This window comes from Mustela erminea, chromosome 4 (assembly GCF_009829155.1).
Source record: "Mustela erminea isolate mMusErm1 chromosome 4, mMusErm1.Pri, whole genome shotgun sequence".
Lineage (NCBI taxonomy): Eukaryota > Metazoa > Chordata > Mammalia > Carnivora > Mustelidae > Mustela > Mustela erminea.
The window spans coordinates 146,931,661-146,947,213 of record NC_045617.1 but is presented as its reverse complement, the minus strand read 5'-3'; the positions used below and the strand labels follow the sequence as shown (position 1 = coordinate 146,947,213).

Here is a 15,553-nt window from a genome sequence, read left to right as displayed (position 1 = left end):
CCCAGACGGATGAAGTGACCATATTTCCTGATCTGTGACCTCATCAGTAGTGAGTTTACCACAGGAGGTCCTCAAGGAATGTCTGTAGGGAGTGTTCTGAAAACATGATTGTATTAAGTCCTCTAGAAAAGTATAAAAATATTCAAAAGCTTTGTAGATGAAAATTGATGAGTGATGTACTGTCTCCATGTGCTCAGACCTGAAGGCAGGACCCAAACCCAACACATTCTTTGTCTCAGGTACTAGAGGGAGGCTCCCGTGTTGGCTGAGGAAGACTTCTTCATCTGGCATCTCCAAGACTAGTCAGGAACCCATATAAGAGAAAACTCCATCATGTGACTGTATTACTAGCAAAAAATAAAATAAACCAACAGCAACAGATTAAAAACAAAAAACCAAAACCCTCAGGTGCTCTGTTCTTTCTTAGTCTCATCCTCAAATTTCTGTTTACACCTCTGCTGAGTTTTCCAAGTAGCGTATTGTGGGCAGACTAAATGGACCATTTGTCTTAAGACTTGGCATCTTCTTGGAACATGATGGCTTCCTCTTCTTTTTGTAGACTGACTGTTGCAGACTCAGATGGAGCCACTAACTCCACAACTGCAGCCCTCATAGTCAACAGTGCTGTGGACCATCCTCCAGTTGCTAATGCAGGACCAGATCAGACCATAACTTTGCCCCAAAACTCCATCACTTTGAATGGAAACCAGAGCAGTGACGATCACCAGATTGTCCTCTATGAGTGGTCCCTGGGTCCAGGGAATGAGAGCAAAGAGGTGGCCATGCAGGCAAGTTCTCTATCCTGCCTTTAGACTTTTACTTGTCTATCCACCCATCCACCCACCCACCCACCCACCTACCCATCTAACCAACCACCTACCCATCTACCTACCCACCCATCCATCCATCCATTCATCTACCCACCCACCTACACATCTATCCAACCACTTGCCCACCCACCCACCCATCCATCCATCCACTTATCCACCCACCCACCCATCCATCCATTCATCCATCCACCCACCCACCCATCCATGTATCTACCCATCCATCCACCCACCCATCCATCCATTCATCCACCCACCCACCCACCTACCTATGCATCCATCTGTCTACCCACCCACCTACCCATCTATGAACCCACCCATCCATCCATCCATCCACCCACCCACCAACCTATCCAACCATCCATCCATCTATTCACCCAGCACCCATCCATCCATGTATCCATCCATCCATCCACCCACCCACCCACTACCCATCCATCGATCTAGCTATCTACCCATCCACCTACCTACTCATCTAACCAACCATCCGTCCATCTGTACATCTGTCCATCCATTTAAAACTGTTTACACATCTATCTACCTTCCTATCTACTTAAATTATTGCTATGTGGTATAGATCCAGAAAATACATTTTATAAGATTGTTTGATTACAGCTGTTAGAAGAGCACCTAAAAGTCATAGATTCCAAATGAACATCCTTCCCCCTCACCTATTCTCTATTAGCACAGAATAGAAACTAAGTGGATCCTGTGTTGATAGCTTGATCTTGAGGCTAGTTTGGAGCAAGTCTGACCCAACATTTGCTACAGAAATAATATTATTATTTTTTTCAGAAATATTATTTTATTATTAGGAGAAAATTTAGAAATAATCCAACATAAACTTTATCATCAGGGAATTTTCCTTATTTTGTTTCTCACATTATTAGAAACTTCATTTCTAAAATAGATCCAGAAGTTTCTGGATCTAGTGATTTCTTTTTCAGAGCTTTTAGTATCTAAATTTTAATTTGCTCAAATCTTAAAAATATTTGTCTAAAGACATACTACCTATCATAGACACTTTTGCCATGAGTGGTATGTGTGCACGTGACTGTGTATAAGCTATTTGCTTCTTCTTTTGGTGATGGCCAGACTATTTGGGTTTTTTTGCTAACCACCTTGCTATTTTTAAGTTGTTCTGTTATTTGACAGTTTTCATTTTATTCTTTTTTTGGTTATTTTGTGTGTGTGTGTGTGTGTGTGTGTGTGTGTGTGTGTGTCTAAGCCCTACACCTGGGCTTGAACTCACGACCCAAAGAGCAAGAGTCTCATGCTCTATTGACCGAACCAGTCAGGCACCCCTTTTGTTTGTATTTTAATTCCAGGTAACATACAGCGTTATGTTAGTTTCAGGTTATTATTTGGAAGTTTAATGAAAAGGGTAGAATGTTATATTGCCACCTTGTACTTCTCCAAATTCCATCTCATCTGTCTAACATCAGTTTTCTTGTTAAATTTTTAGATGAAGTCAGATATTCCACGAACGCTTACCTACTTTACTTTCTGATGTTTCTGGACAGTATTTTGCAATTATGATGAATTTAAAATGACTGGTTGGGTTTATGGAACTTGAGGGCCATGTTGTAGTGTCCACCTCTGCCTAAGGGCTGTGGTATGTGTTGTTTGCTTCTGTTGGGCTACGAATTCTGATTCAGAGGGCTTTGATTGCAAAACAGAAGGATGGGATATTTTGTATTTCCTTGGTTAAAAGAATAGTCCAGGGGCACCTGACTGGTTCATTTGGAAGAGCATGTGACTCTTTTTTTTTTTTTTTTTTTTTGTTTGTTTATTTGACAGACAGAGATTACAAGTAGACAGAGAGGCAGGCAGAGAGAGAGAGAGAGGGAAGCAGGCTCCCTGCTGAGCAGAGAGCCCGATGCGGGACTCGATCCCAGGACTCTGGGATCATGACCTGAGCCAAAGGCAGCGGCTTAACCCACTGAGCCACGCAGGCGCCCCGAGCATGTGACTCTTAATCCTCAAGGTTGTCCGTTAGAGCCCCTCATTGGGTGTGGAGATTACTTATAAATAAAATTTTTTAAAAACCAGAGTTTTCTTTCCTTTAGTTCTTGAGAATTGTGTGCCCAAAGTTCACACCCCAGAATTCATCCATGTCTGCCTGACATGTGTCTGAGCTGCTCCACACCTTCAGCAGACACTCTAAGATTATCCACAGTAGCAAGGTCATTGCCTTGTGACTGATCAACGATAATGTTAAAAGGAGTGATCTTTTTATTAGCTGGGGCAATCACCAAGATGACTCTGTAAACTGGAGTCTTGGTCTAAACATCATGCAGGTCGTCCTGCTGAGACCTGGGGGAAGTTCACTATTATTACCTGGAGGGTATGGTGGCTTTGAGGGTGTTTGTGAGTCTGCCCACTTCCCATTTGCCACAACATTCCCTGTACTGTTTGCATAAGCATTTATGTAACCATATTAATTGTGAAGTAAGTACTAGGAAATTATAATTTCGTGGAATTTTTCATAGCAAAATACTTTGCTTTATTTCAAAGTAAGGAAAATCACCTTCTCTAAGTTCTTAAAAGCGTGTATTTCAATATTCACAAGTTCCCCTTTTGATAACGCAATTGATTTTTCTATCAGTTTTCTTTTTCAATTTTCCATTAAAACCTTTAGCAAATATATGCAGATACATTTATCTTTAGACAATCTTGGGATTTCTAAAAGTAAATAAATAATAATAGGATTTACAATTAAAAATCCTTTCCATGATGCCATGAATCTCAAACATAAGCAGTAATTGGAAATGTTACCAACAGCAACACAATAGCAACAAAGGGAAAGGTTATTAACCTGGAGACAAGTGTAGCTATTATATACTCAATTGAAAAAAAAATCTTATTGAAAAATTTTATTGTCTTAAGAGTTTGAAAAAAATATTTTTACTTATAATAGTAATTCATGAATTGCTTCTTATAGTTAAAAAAAATTAACTTCTGGGCGCCTGGGTGGCTCAGTGGGTTAAAGCCTCTGCCTACCGCCCAGATCATGATTCCAGGGTTCTGGGATCGAGTCCCGCATCGGGCTCTCTGCTCAGTGAGAAGCCTGCTTCCTCCTCTCTCTCTGCCTGCCTCTTTGCCTACTTGTGATCTCTGTTTGTCAAATAAATAAATAAAATCTTAAAAAAAAAGTTAACTCCTGATAAAGTACAAATACACCTTGATCGTACCCCAGTCTCCTTATGGAGATGATTACTTTTATCAGTTTAATGTTTATCCTTACAGAATCTTTTCTATGTGTTCTGTGTATATGCATATGTATGCATAGAAATATCTGTCACCCTATATGCATTGTTCTGCAACTTTCTTTTTTTGCTTGATATGTCTTTGACATCTTTGCATTTCATTATTTATAAGCTATAGACATTTTTTTTTCTTTAAGTAGGCTCCACACCTAGCATGGAGTCCCACTCCATTTCAGTATGTATAAATCTACCTTATTCTTTTAAACTTTCCCCAAACTAGCTTTGTAGTGTATTATGGTGAGTCTGGCCATGCCTTGTTGATGAACATTTACTTATGTACGTATGTACATATGCATGTGTGCATTTATTTAAAGAGAGAAAGAGAAACTCAAGCAGATTCCCTGATGAATATGGAGCCCAACACAGGGCTTGATCTCATGACCCTGAGATCCTGACCTGAGCCAAAATCAAGAATTGGACACTTAACTGAGCCACCCAGGTGCCCCACTGTTACTGAACAGTTAGACTGTTTCCACTGTCAAGGCTTCTGCCGGCATCCGGGTGTGAGGCCCCTGTGTGCACGGGCATTCTCTAGGATAGGTGGTTAGAAGTAGAATCCCTGGGGAGAGTGTGCTCATTTACCATGTTGCCACATGAGCCTCCAAAAGTCCAGATCAATTCATATTGCTTCAAAAGCATAGGAGGATACACACTGACCTTTAGTTTGCATTTTCCTGGGGCACACACATTTCTTTTTCAGGCAGGATCTCCATATTTAACAAAAGCATTCGCTTTTCATTACATTATACTACTTACTTTTTAAAACTATTTTTTTCTTTTTCATCTCTATTTGCTATTACTTAGGGCATCAAGACACCATACCTTCACTTGTCTGCCCTGCAGGAAGGAGTCTATACATTCCAGCTGACAGTGACGGATTCTGCAAAACAGCAGTCCACGGCTGTGGTCGCTGTGACTGTCCAGCCCGGTGGGTGAGCTGGAAGAGGGCTGTGGCCCCAGAGATTAAGGCAGAAATGACACCTGGGTTTCTGGGCTTCAGACAATCCAAATTTGGAGGCAAATTCTCTAAATCTCTTTAACTATCAGAAAATCAGGGCTGGAGGAGCTGGATCTTAATACAAAGCCAGGTTTCTATTTTGGTTCGGAATCTTGTGTTAACTGTGTCTTGAAACCATGGCATGGAGACCCAGACGGACATCCTCAGGGACCCTCGAGGACTCCACTTGCCAGGTAGACAGTCCCCCACGTGTCCCACTCTGCTGCAGACCTCCAGGCCCTTCTTGAAGATTCTGGTCATGATGTGTGGCCTGGTAGCTCCATGGTTTGTAGCCAGATGGACACTTGACTCCAGGTCAGCTCCCAGTTCATTAATGGTTTCATGAAAACCCAGGGCTCTGCCTTCCTGCAGATTTAAATAACCTTAAGGGTAGTTAGGTTTTTGCTTGACAGTGCTCTTTGCTTTAGAACTTTTCTAGAAGATGCTGCTAATGCTGGTCACTGTCCAATATACTGGCAACTGAAAATATATTCAACTTATAGGCGATACGTTTATTTATTTTATTTATTCAGTTAATATGTAGTAAGGGCTAGTGGTTAGACCCAGGGATGTGGAATTAAACAAGAAGGACTTGGTCTCCGTCCTCCCAGGGCTCATGGAGAAGTCCACTGAAAAACCACAAGATCGGGGCGCCTGGGTGGCTCAATGGGTTAAAGCCTCTGTCTTCGGCTCAGGTCATGATCCCAGGGTCTTGGGATGGAGCCCCGCATCCTGCTCTCTGCTCAGCAGGGAGCCTGCTTCCCTTCCTCTTTCTGCCTGCTTCTCTGCCCAATTGTGATCTCTGTCTGTCAAATAAATAAATAAAATCTTAAACAAACCACAAGATCCGTGCATTTCTAGGGGATGAACACAGAACTGCTGCAGCCCGCAAAAGGACACACCTACCTGGGCTTAAGGCACCTGCAGTCTTACCTGAGCTCAGGTCTGCAGCTGGCCAGGTGAATCTGGGGAGAGAAGGGGAAGGGGAAGAGGTTTTTAGGCAAAGCAAACAACGTATAAAACCATGGAATGAAAGGGAGTTCGGTAGGTGAAGGAATGAGGAAGAGTGTGGTGGGAAAGAGAAAGCAGTGAGGACGAGGGAGTGTGAGGCACGGGGCTCAGAAGGCCAAGAGATCTGTGGGGAGAGGCAGGGGCTCACATCAAGGGCTTTGTGGTGGTGGTCACGTAAGTGTTGTATCCGAAGGGCAAGAGAAACTGGGGACCACTGAGCTCTGCTGAACAGCGAGGCTCGGACGTGGTCCAGATACTGAGTATTAGCTGCTTCAGTGTTGGACTCTGCGACTTTCTTTTTGACAGAAAATTTGACCATTTCAGTACCGGTATCAATATCAGCAATACTTTGTATCTTTTACTTTTTTTAATCTTTCTGTTAAGATTTTATTTTTTATTTTTTTAGAGATTTTATTTATTTACTTGACAGAGAGAGAAATCACAAGTAGGCAGAGAGGCAAGCGGAGGTCGGGGAGCAGTCTCCTCGCTGAGCAGAGACCTGATGCGGGGCTTGATCCCAGGACCCTGAGATCATGACCAAAGCTGAAGGCAGTGGCCCAACCTACGGAGCCACCCAGGCACCCCTAAGGTTTTATTTTTGAGTAATCTTTATACCAAACGTGGGACTTGAACTTCAACCCTGAGATCAAGAGTCACGTGCTCTACCTACTGGGCCAGCTGGGCGTCTTTTCTGTCATTTACTATTGTTCAACATTTAACTGAAATGGTTTGAGCATTTATTATTTACCAGGCCCTGTGTTAGGCACTGGGGCTACAGAGACAAAAGGGAGTAAGTTCTGCTTGAAAAAGCAACTGTCGACTCACTTCCTTCCAATTCCTGCCTGCCTCCCCCCACTCTGTCCCTAGTCCTCCTCCTCTGCATCTGTCCATGCTGTTCCTTTTCCTTCTCTCTTGACTCTGTGACTTTCGAATCTTTTCTTTATTTATTTGTTTGTTGGAGAGAGAGAGAAAGTGCACATGCACACAGATGCATGAGGAGGGGGCAGCTGAACTCAAGAAGACTCCCCACTCAGTGCGGAATCTGATATGATAGGGGGTTCAATCTCACAACGCCGAGATCATGCCCTAAGCCAAAATCGAGAGTCGAACACTTAGCCGACTGAACCACCCAGGCACCCCTTGAGGTCTTTTAAGAAAACCAAACATGTATGTATTAGGGAACAATATTTCCTGCTGTCTGGACCCCCCATCTCACCCCAAGACACTGAAGTCCTCAGTTAGCCAAGAGCCTGTAGTGTTTCTCCCCAGGACGCCGCACACTCTAGTAGCCCCCTGATCCAAGTAGGAATAATTTGCTTCAATCAAGAAATTGGGATCACAGGCTTCATGCAAAGAGATAATAGTGTTTCACATCATTTCTATAATTCTAGAAAGCAACAGACCTCCGGTGGCTGTGCCTGGATCCGACAAGGAGCTGATCTTCTCGGTGGAGAGCACCACGCTGGATGGCAGCAGGAGCACGGATGACCAGGGCATCGCCCTCTCCCACTGGGAGCACGTCAGGTAGGCTGTCTTACCACTGAGCCATCGAGGTCACGCCCCTGGCCCAAGGCTAACATTGCCTGCTCTCTGGAGGGTCCAGATGAAACACTCACCTCGAGCACCCTAGGGCGTCAGGAGCACTGTTGCTGATTGTTGCTGAAGAGTAAATGGAGTGTGGACGGACAGGGTAGATGTTCACTGGCAGTAGGGGGAGGTGGTGCCACGCCAGGCAGATGGGGCCGTTTGGGTGTGGGTGCCTTCGTGACACACAAGGGGCTGGGAGACACGTGTGAGGCCCTCATGGGGCCTCCTGTCTGCCCGCACTCAGACCATCTGCTCCGCTTGTCAGAGCCTGCTGAGGTCACTAGCCTAGGTTTGCCCGGACAGTAAGGGGGGAGCCGCATCTTTCTGATGACAGGGCCCACGACCTTAATGACCACACTGTAATTCCCGGGAGGAAACCCCTGGTCTGGCCCCTCCCCTACTCTCCCATACTCTCTGTCAAGACAGATGAGGGTTTAACCTAATTTCATTCAGAGGAAATGGGAGTAGTTTCTAAGACTTCGTTTGCCAAAGAGATCATTTCACTGAGAGCTCAATTTAAAAACAAAAACAAAACAGTGGGGTGCCTGGGTGGCTCAGTCAGTTAAACGTCCGACTCTTGGTTTCAGCTCAGGCCATGATCTCAGGGAGCTGAGATCGAGCCCCACGTTGGGCTCCTCATTCAGTGTGGAGTCTGCTTGAGGTTTTCCCTCTCCCTTTGACCCTCCCCCTGCCTGTGCGCTTTCTCTTTCTCTAAAATAAATAGATAAATACATTCTTAAAAAAAAAAAAAACAACAAAAAACCCCCAAATCCTCTTCCTAGGAATCCTGCAGGCTCAGTCTGAAGTAGGCATTACTTATGACCTGTAACCTGAACTAGAGCATATAAGTGGATAAAAAGTCATCTTAGAACTCCCTAGAGGCTATGTTGTAGCTACAAAATGGGGGCTTTTATAAGGACACGGATACCGTGCCTGCCGTAGTCAGAACCCCGTGCCCACTCTGTCTGTTGTCTGCCTCTCTGTTCCACAGCGGCCACGGCGCCGGGCAGGTGGACGATCGCGATGGGGCCATAGCCGCCGCGCAGGCGCTCCAGGCGGGTGCCCACCACTCCCGTGTGACCGTGACGGACCCCCAGGGGCTGAGTGGCACAAGCACCTTCACCGTGGCCGTGAGGAAGGGTGAGTCCTGGCACCACGGCCGGCGGGCGCCTTCTGCTTTCCCGTCTCACAGGACCCTCAGGCACGGCCGTGCAGGAGCGTTGCTGTTGATTGGTTCGCAGCACACGGCGAGCTGAGGTCGGCCGAGAAAACGCTGTTCTTCCTCTGCACACACTCGCGGTGTCCAGCCTCCATCGCGGAGAAACCGCATTTCCTTTGTGTGTCGAGTGAGCCTTCTGTGGCCTCACGCTGCTTCTGTGACCGCTGGCCTTGAGACGTGACGGCCCTATGCTCTCTCCTCCCTGGGAGTCGAAGAGCAGAGATGTTTTCGAGTTCCATATTGTTTCTTAACTTTTGTCTAGTCTCGTGCCACTCTGCTTGAGGATTGTTGTTCCAGACATTTCCATGTCCTCTGTGTCACTGTGCAAGGCTCATGGCAGCTCGCAAATGCTGGGTGCTGGCAGGAAGGGATGCATGTGCGGATGAACGCAGGGTCACGACGTGCGGATGCACAGAGCTGTCCCAGGGTGCGCTGGACAGAGAAAGTCAAGGACGGCAGAGCAGCCCCATGCAGGGGTGCTGGGAAGGGCCAAGCTTCTGAAGGCTTGAGTGTCGGACCAAGGAGGCGGGGGCCTTCATCCGCTGGCCAGGCGGGAGAGGCTGGAGCAGTTTTATTAGCAAAGGACATAGATGGGGATATTTTCAGATGTTTTATGGTGGACGTTTTCAACCATATGTGAAAGCAGAGAAACTAGGCTCAGTGGACCCTTATGTCCCCGTCACCCAGCTTCAACAGCTGTGAGCAGTTTGCCAGTCTTGTTTCATCTAGCCGTTCATATTTTCTTTTAGTTTGGTTGGAGTATTTTAAAGCAAACCCTCGCACCATGTCATTTTACCTGAGAGGGTTAGAATTTTACAGAAGGTTTGATGGGAAGGGAGGTCAGCAGCAGGGAGGGCAGAGGGGAAGGAATTGACCAGAAAGACATCTTGGAGCTGAAGTCCCAGGACTTGAGGCCTCAGTGGTTCTGCGGGGGAGAGAGACGGTGAGTGTCTTGGTGACTCAGGGCCAGTGACTTCAGCGCACGGGTGGGCGGGGGCGCCGTGCTCTGGCCTCCGTCCAGAGAAGAGCAGCTGCGGGTTTACAGCAGCCTTGAGTTTGGCTGTAGTGGATTTGCGGCGATGGACAGCCCGGAGAGTGCCTGGGGAGCCTCCTGACAGTGTTCAAGATGGGGGGGACATAAGCAGGGAAGGGAGTGGCTGCTTTCGTCCAGCCTGGAAGCGAGAGAAGGCCTCGTAATCATTTCTCACAGAAGGAGTTTCGGGCTTGTGCAGTCTGCTGCAGTCTGTTTCTTTGGTTTCCAGCCTCCCCGTGGTCCACAGCAGAACTAAGCGTCCTTAACACCAGGTTCTCCCCACAAGTCGTCCCAGAAGGGGCGTGTGGTGAACAGTTTGGAAACTCTGCTAATGGTACCAGGTACCTCTGCTCTAACCTCTGGGCTGTTTTCTCTGGAGGAAAGTGACCGGTGATTGGCGGGGTGCTCCTTGCTCCCTTGGATCAGCATCTGGATATCTTCACCCCGTGACTTTTGCTTGACTTGCAAGGAGTCACGTAGGGTCCCAGAGGGCACCTGAACAGGCAGGATTTCCCTCACAGCAGTTTCCCTTGTCCTCACAGTGGAGCTGTGCCTTATTCTGGCCTCCCCTGCACCCCATTGTCTCTGGGGCCCCCCTTTCCTGAGGTGATTATATCAGAAATGGCTCTTACCTCGTTCGTGCTTGTTTAACACCCCGTCGGAGGAGTGAAGCCCTGATTATTTTTGACTCAAGTTTTAATGACTTAAGAGGTGTGGCACTTGTAGAAATAAGTATTTCTGGGGCCAGATAGTGTGGACCAGGACATAATGATTCAGAATATATTTTAAACTAAAATATTTTCACTTTCTGGACCCTGATAAGGAAGGTCATTGTCTCTTTTTCAAAAAGAGGAAAACTGTCGTGGTACTAGAAACCTCCCCAGGGTACAGGCTGCGAAATTACAACCACCCGTAAACCCAGCTTTAAGGAAGTCTCTACATGAGGGAAGCAGTGCCTCTCGGACACTGCGGATCTACACCTGTGCAAGGGGGCGCCATCGCGGGTGGTCTATGGCCCACTTCTGCCACCTGCTTGTCACATCCGTCTCTTTGCTTTCGTTTTTGCTGTCTTTGACGCAGCAAGCAACAGCCCTCCCAGAGCTCATGCTGGTGGCCACCGTGTGCTTGTGCTGCCCAGTAACAGCATTACCTTGGATGGCTCGAGGTCTACCGATGACCAGGGAGTTGTGTCCTACCTGTGGGTCCGGGACGGCCAGAGCCCAGCCGCTGGGGTGAGTGCTTGACCAGAGTCGTCCCACTCCCATCATGCGGAATCAGTCTGCTCCAGGGGCTATGAGGAAAGACCACAGACTGGGCGGCTTCCAGACAGACAGACACGTCTCCCAGTCCTGGAGCCCGTGAAGGTCCAAGGTTAAGGCTCAGGACGATTTGGCTGCTGGTCAGAGTTCTCACAGGTGACTTCCTTCTCGCTGTGTCCCCACATGGCAGAGAGGGAGGGCCCTCTGGGGTGTCTCCTTCAAGGACTTTAATCCCGTGGAATCAGGACCCCACCCTGTGACCTTGTGTAACCCTAACTACCTCCTCATGGGCCCTGTTTCGAACACAGTCAGCCACGCCAGTGGCTGGGGCTTCAGCAGATGAGTGTGAAGGCCTGGGCACAGCTCAGTGCTCGGCAGCTTTTCTGTTGGGGCCTCATCTTCGTGCTCCCCACGAAGGTGTTTATGCTTCTTGGTTTCCTCGGAGGCCTGGAGGCAGCAAGCTGCTCTTAGATTCAAACAAAGGCTGAAGCCCTCTCTGATGTTTTCCCACCGGACTTTGGGTCGGGTAGGAAACCATAGCCCAGGGGACTTGGACATGGAGTCTCCACTGGGACTCATTCTGCTCCTCGGCTTCCCCGCTGTTCCTGTTTGGGTCCGAGTGGGTTCTCTCCTTTTCTCCTTATTGTGCCGGATAGATCAGTTGGCCGAGGATTGCCGTTCCCATTTCCCAAGTACAGGGGGCGTGATGCAGAGATGAAACATGTCTTGGACAAAGTCAACCTAGTCATGCTTAATCAGACCAGACAGACCCAAGTTTTCGCTCCTGGCAGACATTTCTCCCCATTAGATCCCTCCACTCCTTAGGCTATAAATGTAGGCACATTTTCATTCGTGCTGTTGCTAAGGACTTCGGAGTTGCAGATGTACTCTTGGACATGCATCAAAGAAGTGGTCGTGGGGTCTGGGGGAGCAGTGCCTGCAAGCCTCAGTCAGCCAGGTGTCTGACCCTTGATTTTGGCTCAGGTCATGATCTCAGGGTTGTGAGATTGAGCCCCTTGTCGGGCTCCACGCTCAGCAGAGTCTGCTTCTCTGCCTCTCGGTCTGCCCTCCCCCCTGCTCTCGCATGCATGCCCTCATTGTCTCTCTCAAATAAGTAAATCTTTAAAAAAAATAAAGGAAATTGTCACAAGGAGGGAACTGAACGTGCTTTACGCTTTCCTAAGCACCTCTGGAATGAGTGCTCTTCAGCTAGAGGGGGATTAGCTTCTCAGGATGAAGGTTCTCCGTTCAGAGCACGCATTATCTTTGCTTAGGGTCCCCTTCTCTTAGCAAGTGCAGCCCAAGGGCATCCAGGGTTCTTCTCTAATTCTTCGGAGCTGGGAGCCCCCAGGAGCAGAAATACTCTCCTTGGGCTCTTGGGTCATTTGAGAAGGTAAATGTGATACATTAGGAGGGAACCCAAGGTGAGACTATTATAAAACTGTGTTAGGGGTGCTTGACCCTCATGTCAATGATTTTTCCCTCTGTTGGAGGAACTGAACGATCTGGTTATGGCCGGACGGCCCTCTGTAAGCGCAGCGCAGACGTCCCGGCTGAGGAATCTGAGCACCCTGGTGCTTTCTGTGGAAGAGTCGCTGAGGAGCCCCTCTCTTCAGCTGCCCTGCCAGCCATCTCCCTCTTCAGCCTGCCCCTTACAGTCACGCACACATGAAAGAGATGGGCCTCCGAGGTCTGGGATCAGCAGTGGGCCCGAAGTTGGGAGCGTTGGCTGGCGACTGACGTTATTTTGCAGGATGTCATTGGCCGCTCCGACCACAGCACAGCCCTGCAGCTTACCAATCTGGTGGAGGGCGTCTACACGTTCCGCTTGCAAGTCGTTGATGGTCAGGGGGCCTTGGACACGGACACAGCCACTGTGGAAGTGCGACCAGGTGTGCCTGGGCTGACGTGCTGGTCTATAATCTGGGTGGCCTGCTTTCGGGCTCTTTTCAGTGGACAGGAGCCTCCCAGGTGGGGTGGCCCCCGGGGCTGGCTTTGGCTCCTGGCCAGAGCCACGGCATGGTTTTCCCTCCTGTTCGCTGTTTACTCCCAAAAGACTCAGCCTCCAAACCACAATGGTGAGCTGGGATCTCGTGTCACTTCTGTGTTCCTGTCAGAACATGAGGTGGCCACGGGAGCTTCAGTGTGGGAGCACAGAGGGGGGCAGCTCTGGCGAGGGGCCCCCATATTTCCCATGTCACTGTGGCTAGAGCAGCAGCTGCCACCGCAGAGCCCAAGGGAAAAGTGTGCAGTGCCCAAATCTCAAGGTAGCCCACAGGCTGTTTAGGTGCCCCTGATTATCTTCCGGGAAGAAATGAATAGACACAGACTTGGGTAAAACAAGGAGAAAGCACTCTCAGACAGCAGCCGCTGTACTGTTTGGTAAACTGAGTCCAACCTTAGTCCTAAGAAGTTACCGGGGATCATTTTAAACTCTTTAAACCCTTGTGCAGGCCTCGCTCCTTACGTTGTCCATCATGATTTCCAAGCGGAAACCCCATGTGCTGTCTTTTCCCAGACCCCAGGAAGAGTGCACTGGTGGAGCTGATCCTGCAGGTGGGCGTGGGCCGGCTGACGGAGCAGCAGAAGGACACCCTCGTGAGGCGGCTGGCGGCCCTGCTGAACGTGCTGGACTCAGATGTTAAGGTTCAGAAGATCCAGGCCCACTCAGACCTCAGGTGTGCGCCGTACGCCTGTCTGGCAGGATCCTGTTTGTTTCCTTTGCTTGTTGTTTTGCACACACTTGTATCTCATCCATACATTCTTCTGCTCAAAGGGCAGCAGGAAGGGCAGTGTCATTCCAGGTCCCTCCTACAAGTGTCAGTAAATGTTGACTGAGCATGTACCAGATGAAGGAGTTAGCAAACATCAGCCGGAACTGGTCATTTAACTCTGCTGTCGTTGGAGGTCATGCGGATGGCTGACACAGAGTGTGTCTCACAGCCAGCTTCATCTCTGCCCCACGTTCCAGGACTGAGGCTTCTCTCGGCCTGAGAGGAGCATTGCTTACCATTGCTGTCTTCTGAGAGTCTAGGAGGCTAAACCTCCAGCCTTTATTTCTTATAAGATTTATCTATTTAATTATGCTTTTATTTTTGAATGCTTGTCCAGTCTATGAGTAGTAGGGGAAGGTGGGAGAAGAGAAAGAATATGGGAAAGAAAACCTCCCATTCACAGAAAACCCATCAGTTACTGTCAGCCACTCTGTTTGAGTTGTTTTCTGGACAACTGAAGTTTACTTAGAAAAATACCAAGTTAAAGGAAAATTGTATTTTTTCATAGAACTCTATCAAAACAAATCACACATTTCCCTTACTTACAAAATATTAAACATTGAACGGAACAAGTCTGAAAGTCAACAAAACCAGAGGCTATTTCTTTGAAAAATCAATGGAATTGATAAACCTTTAGCTGGACTGACCAGGAAAATCAATGGAATTGATAAACCTTTAGCTGTACTGACCAAGAAAATAGAGAAGACTCAAATTAGTAAAATCAGGAATGAAAGGGGATAACCCTACCAACCACATAGAAATAAAAAGAATTATTCTATGAGCAATTGCATGTCAGCAAATTAGTTAACCTGGATGAAATGGATGCAGTCCTAGAAAGAAGCAACTAGACCAACTGACTCCAGAAGAAATGAAAAATCTTAACGGACCTGTAGCAAGTGAAGAGATTAAATTAGGAATCAGTAACTTCCTACCAAGCCCAGGACCAGATGGCTTCACTGGTGAATTCTACCAAACATTTAAAGATTTACCACCACTTACACAAGTTCTTCGAAAACATAGAAGAGGAGGGAATACTTTCTAACTCATTCTGGGAGGCCAGTTTTTACTCTGATATGAAAACCAGACACAAGGGCACCTGGGGGGCTCAATCAGTGAAATGTCTGCCTTCGGCTTGGGTTGTGACCCCAGGGTACTGGGTCGAGCCCCACGCTGGGCTCCATGTTCAGTGGGGAGTCTGCTTCTCCCTCTGCCTCTGCCCCTCTCCCCTGCTCGTTCTCTCAAGTATATAAAAATCTTTAAAAAAAAAAAAAAAACAACTAAAAATAAAACCAGAGTCATTCCCAAGTGTAAAAAAAAAACTACTGACCAATATCCCTTATGAATATAGAAGCAGAAATGCTCAAAAAAATACTTAGAAACTGCGTGCAGCAACGTATTAAAAGAAGTAGACACATGGCCAAGTGGGATTTTTTCCAGGCATGCAGGGGAGGTCAATAAATGTAATAAACCCTTTTGTCCTATAATAAAGGATAAAAGCCATACGATCATCTTAGTAGGCACAGAAAAAAGCATTTGATAAAATCCAGCAGTCTTTCATGCTACAAACACTTGTAGGT

General features: G+C 47.5%; 1 protein-coding gene across 8 annotated transcripts in view; it reads left to right on the top strand.

Annotated features, from left to right (window-relative positions):
• The window catches only part of KIAA0319 (KIAA0319 ortholog), a 95,260-nt gene that overhangs the window by 68,135 nt on the left and 11,572 nt on the right, over positions 1-15,553 (top strand). For 6 of the 8 annotated variants that reach the window (XM_032341234.1, XM_032341232.1, XM_032341233.1 and 3 more), the window contains 5 exons: positions 560-788; positions 4,901-5,024; positions 11,024-11,175; positions 12,956-13,094; positions 13,721-13,880. In XM_032341234.1, the coding sequence (XP_032197125.1) occupies positions 560-788; positions 4,901-5,024; positions 11,024-11,175; positions 12,956-13,094; positions 13,721-13,880 (804 nt within the window). The remainder of the gene's footprint in view (positions 1-559; positions 789-4,900; positions 5,025-11,023; positions 11,176-12,955; positions 13,095-13,720; positions 13,881-15,553) is intronic. The other 2 variants (XM_032341235.1, XM_032341237.1) reach the window with 2 other exon arrangements.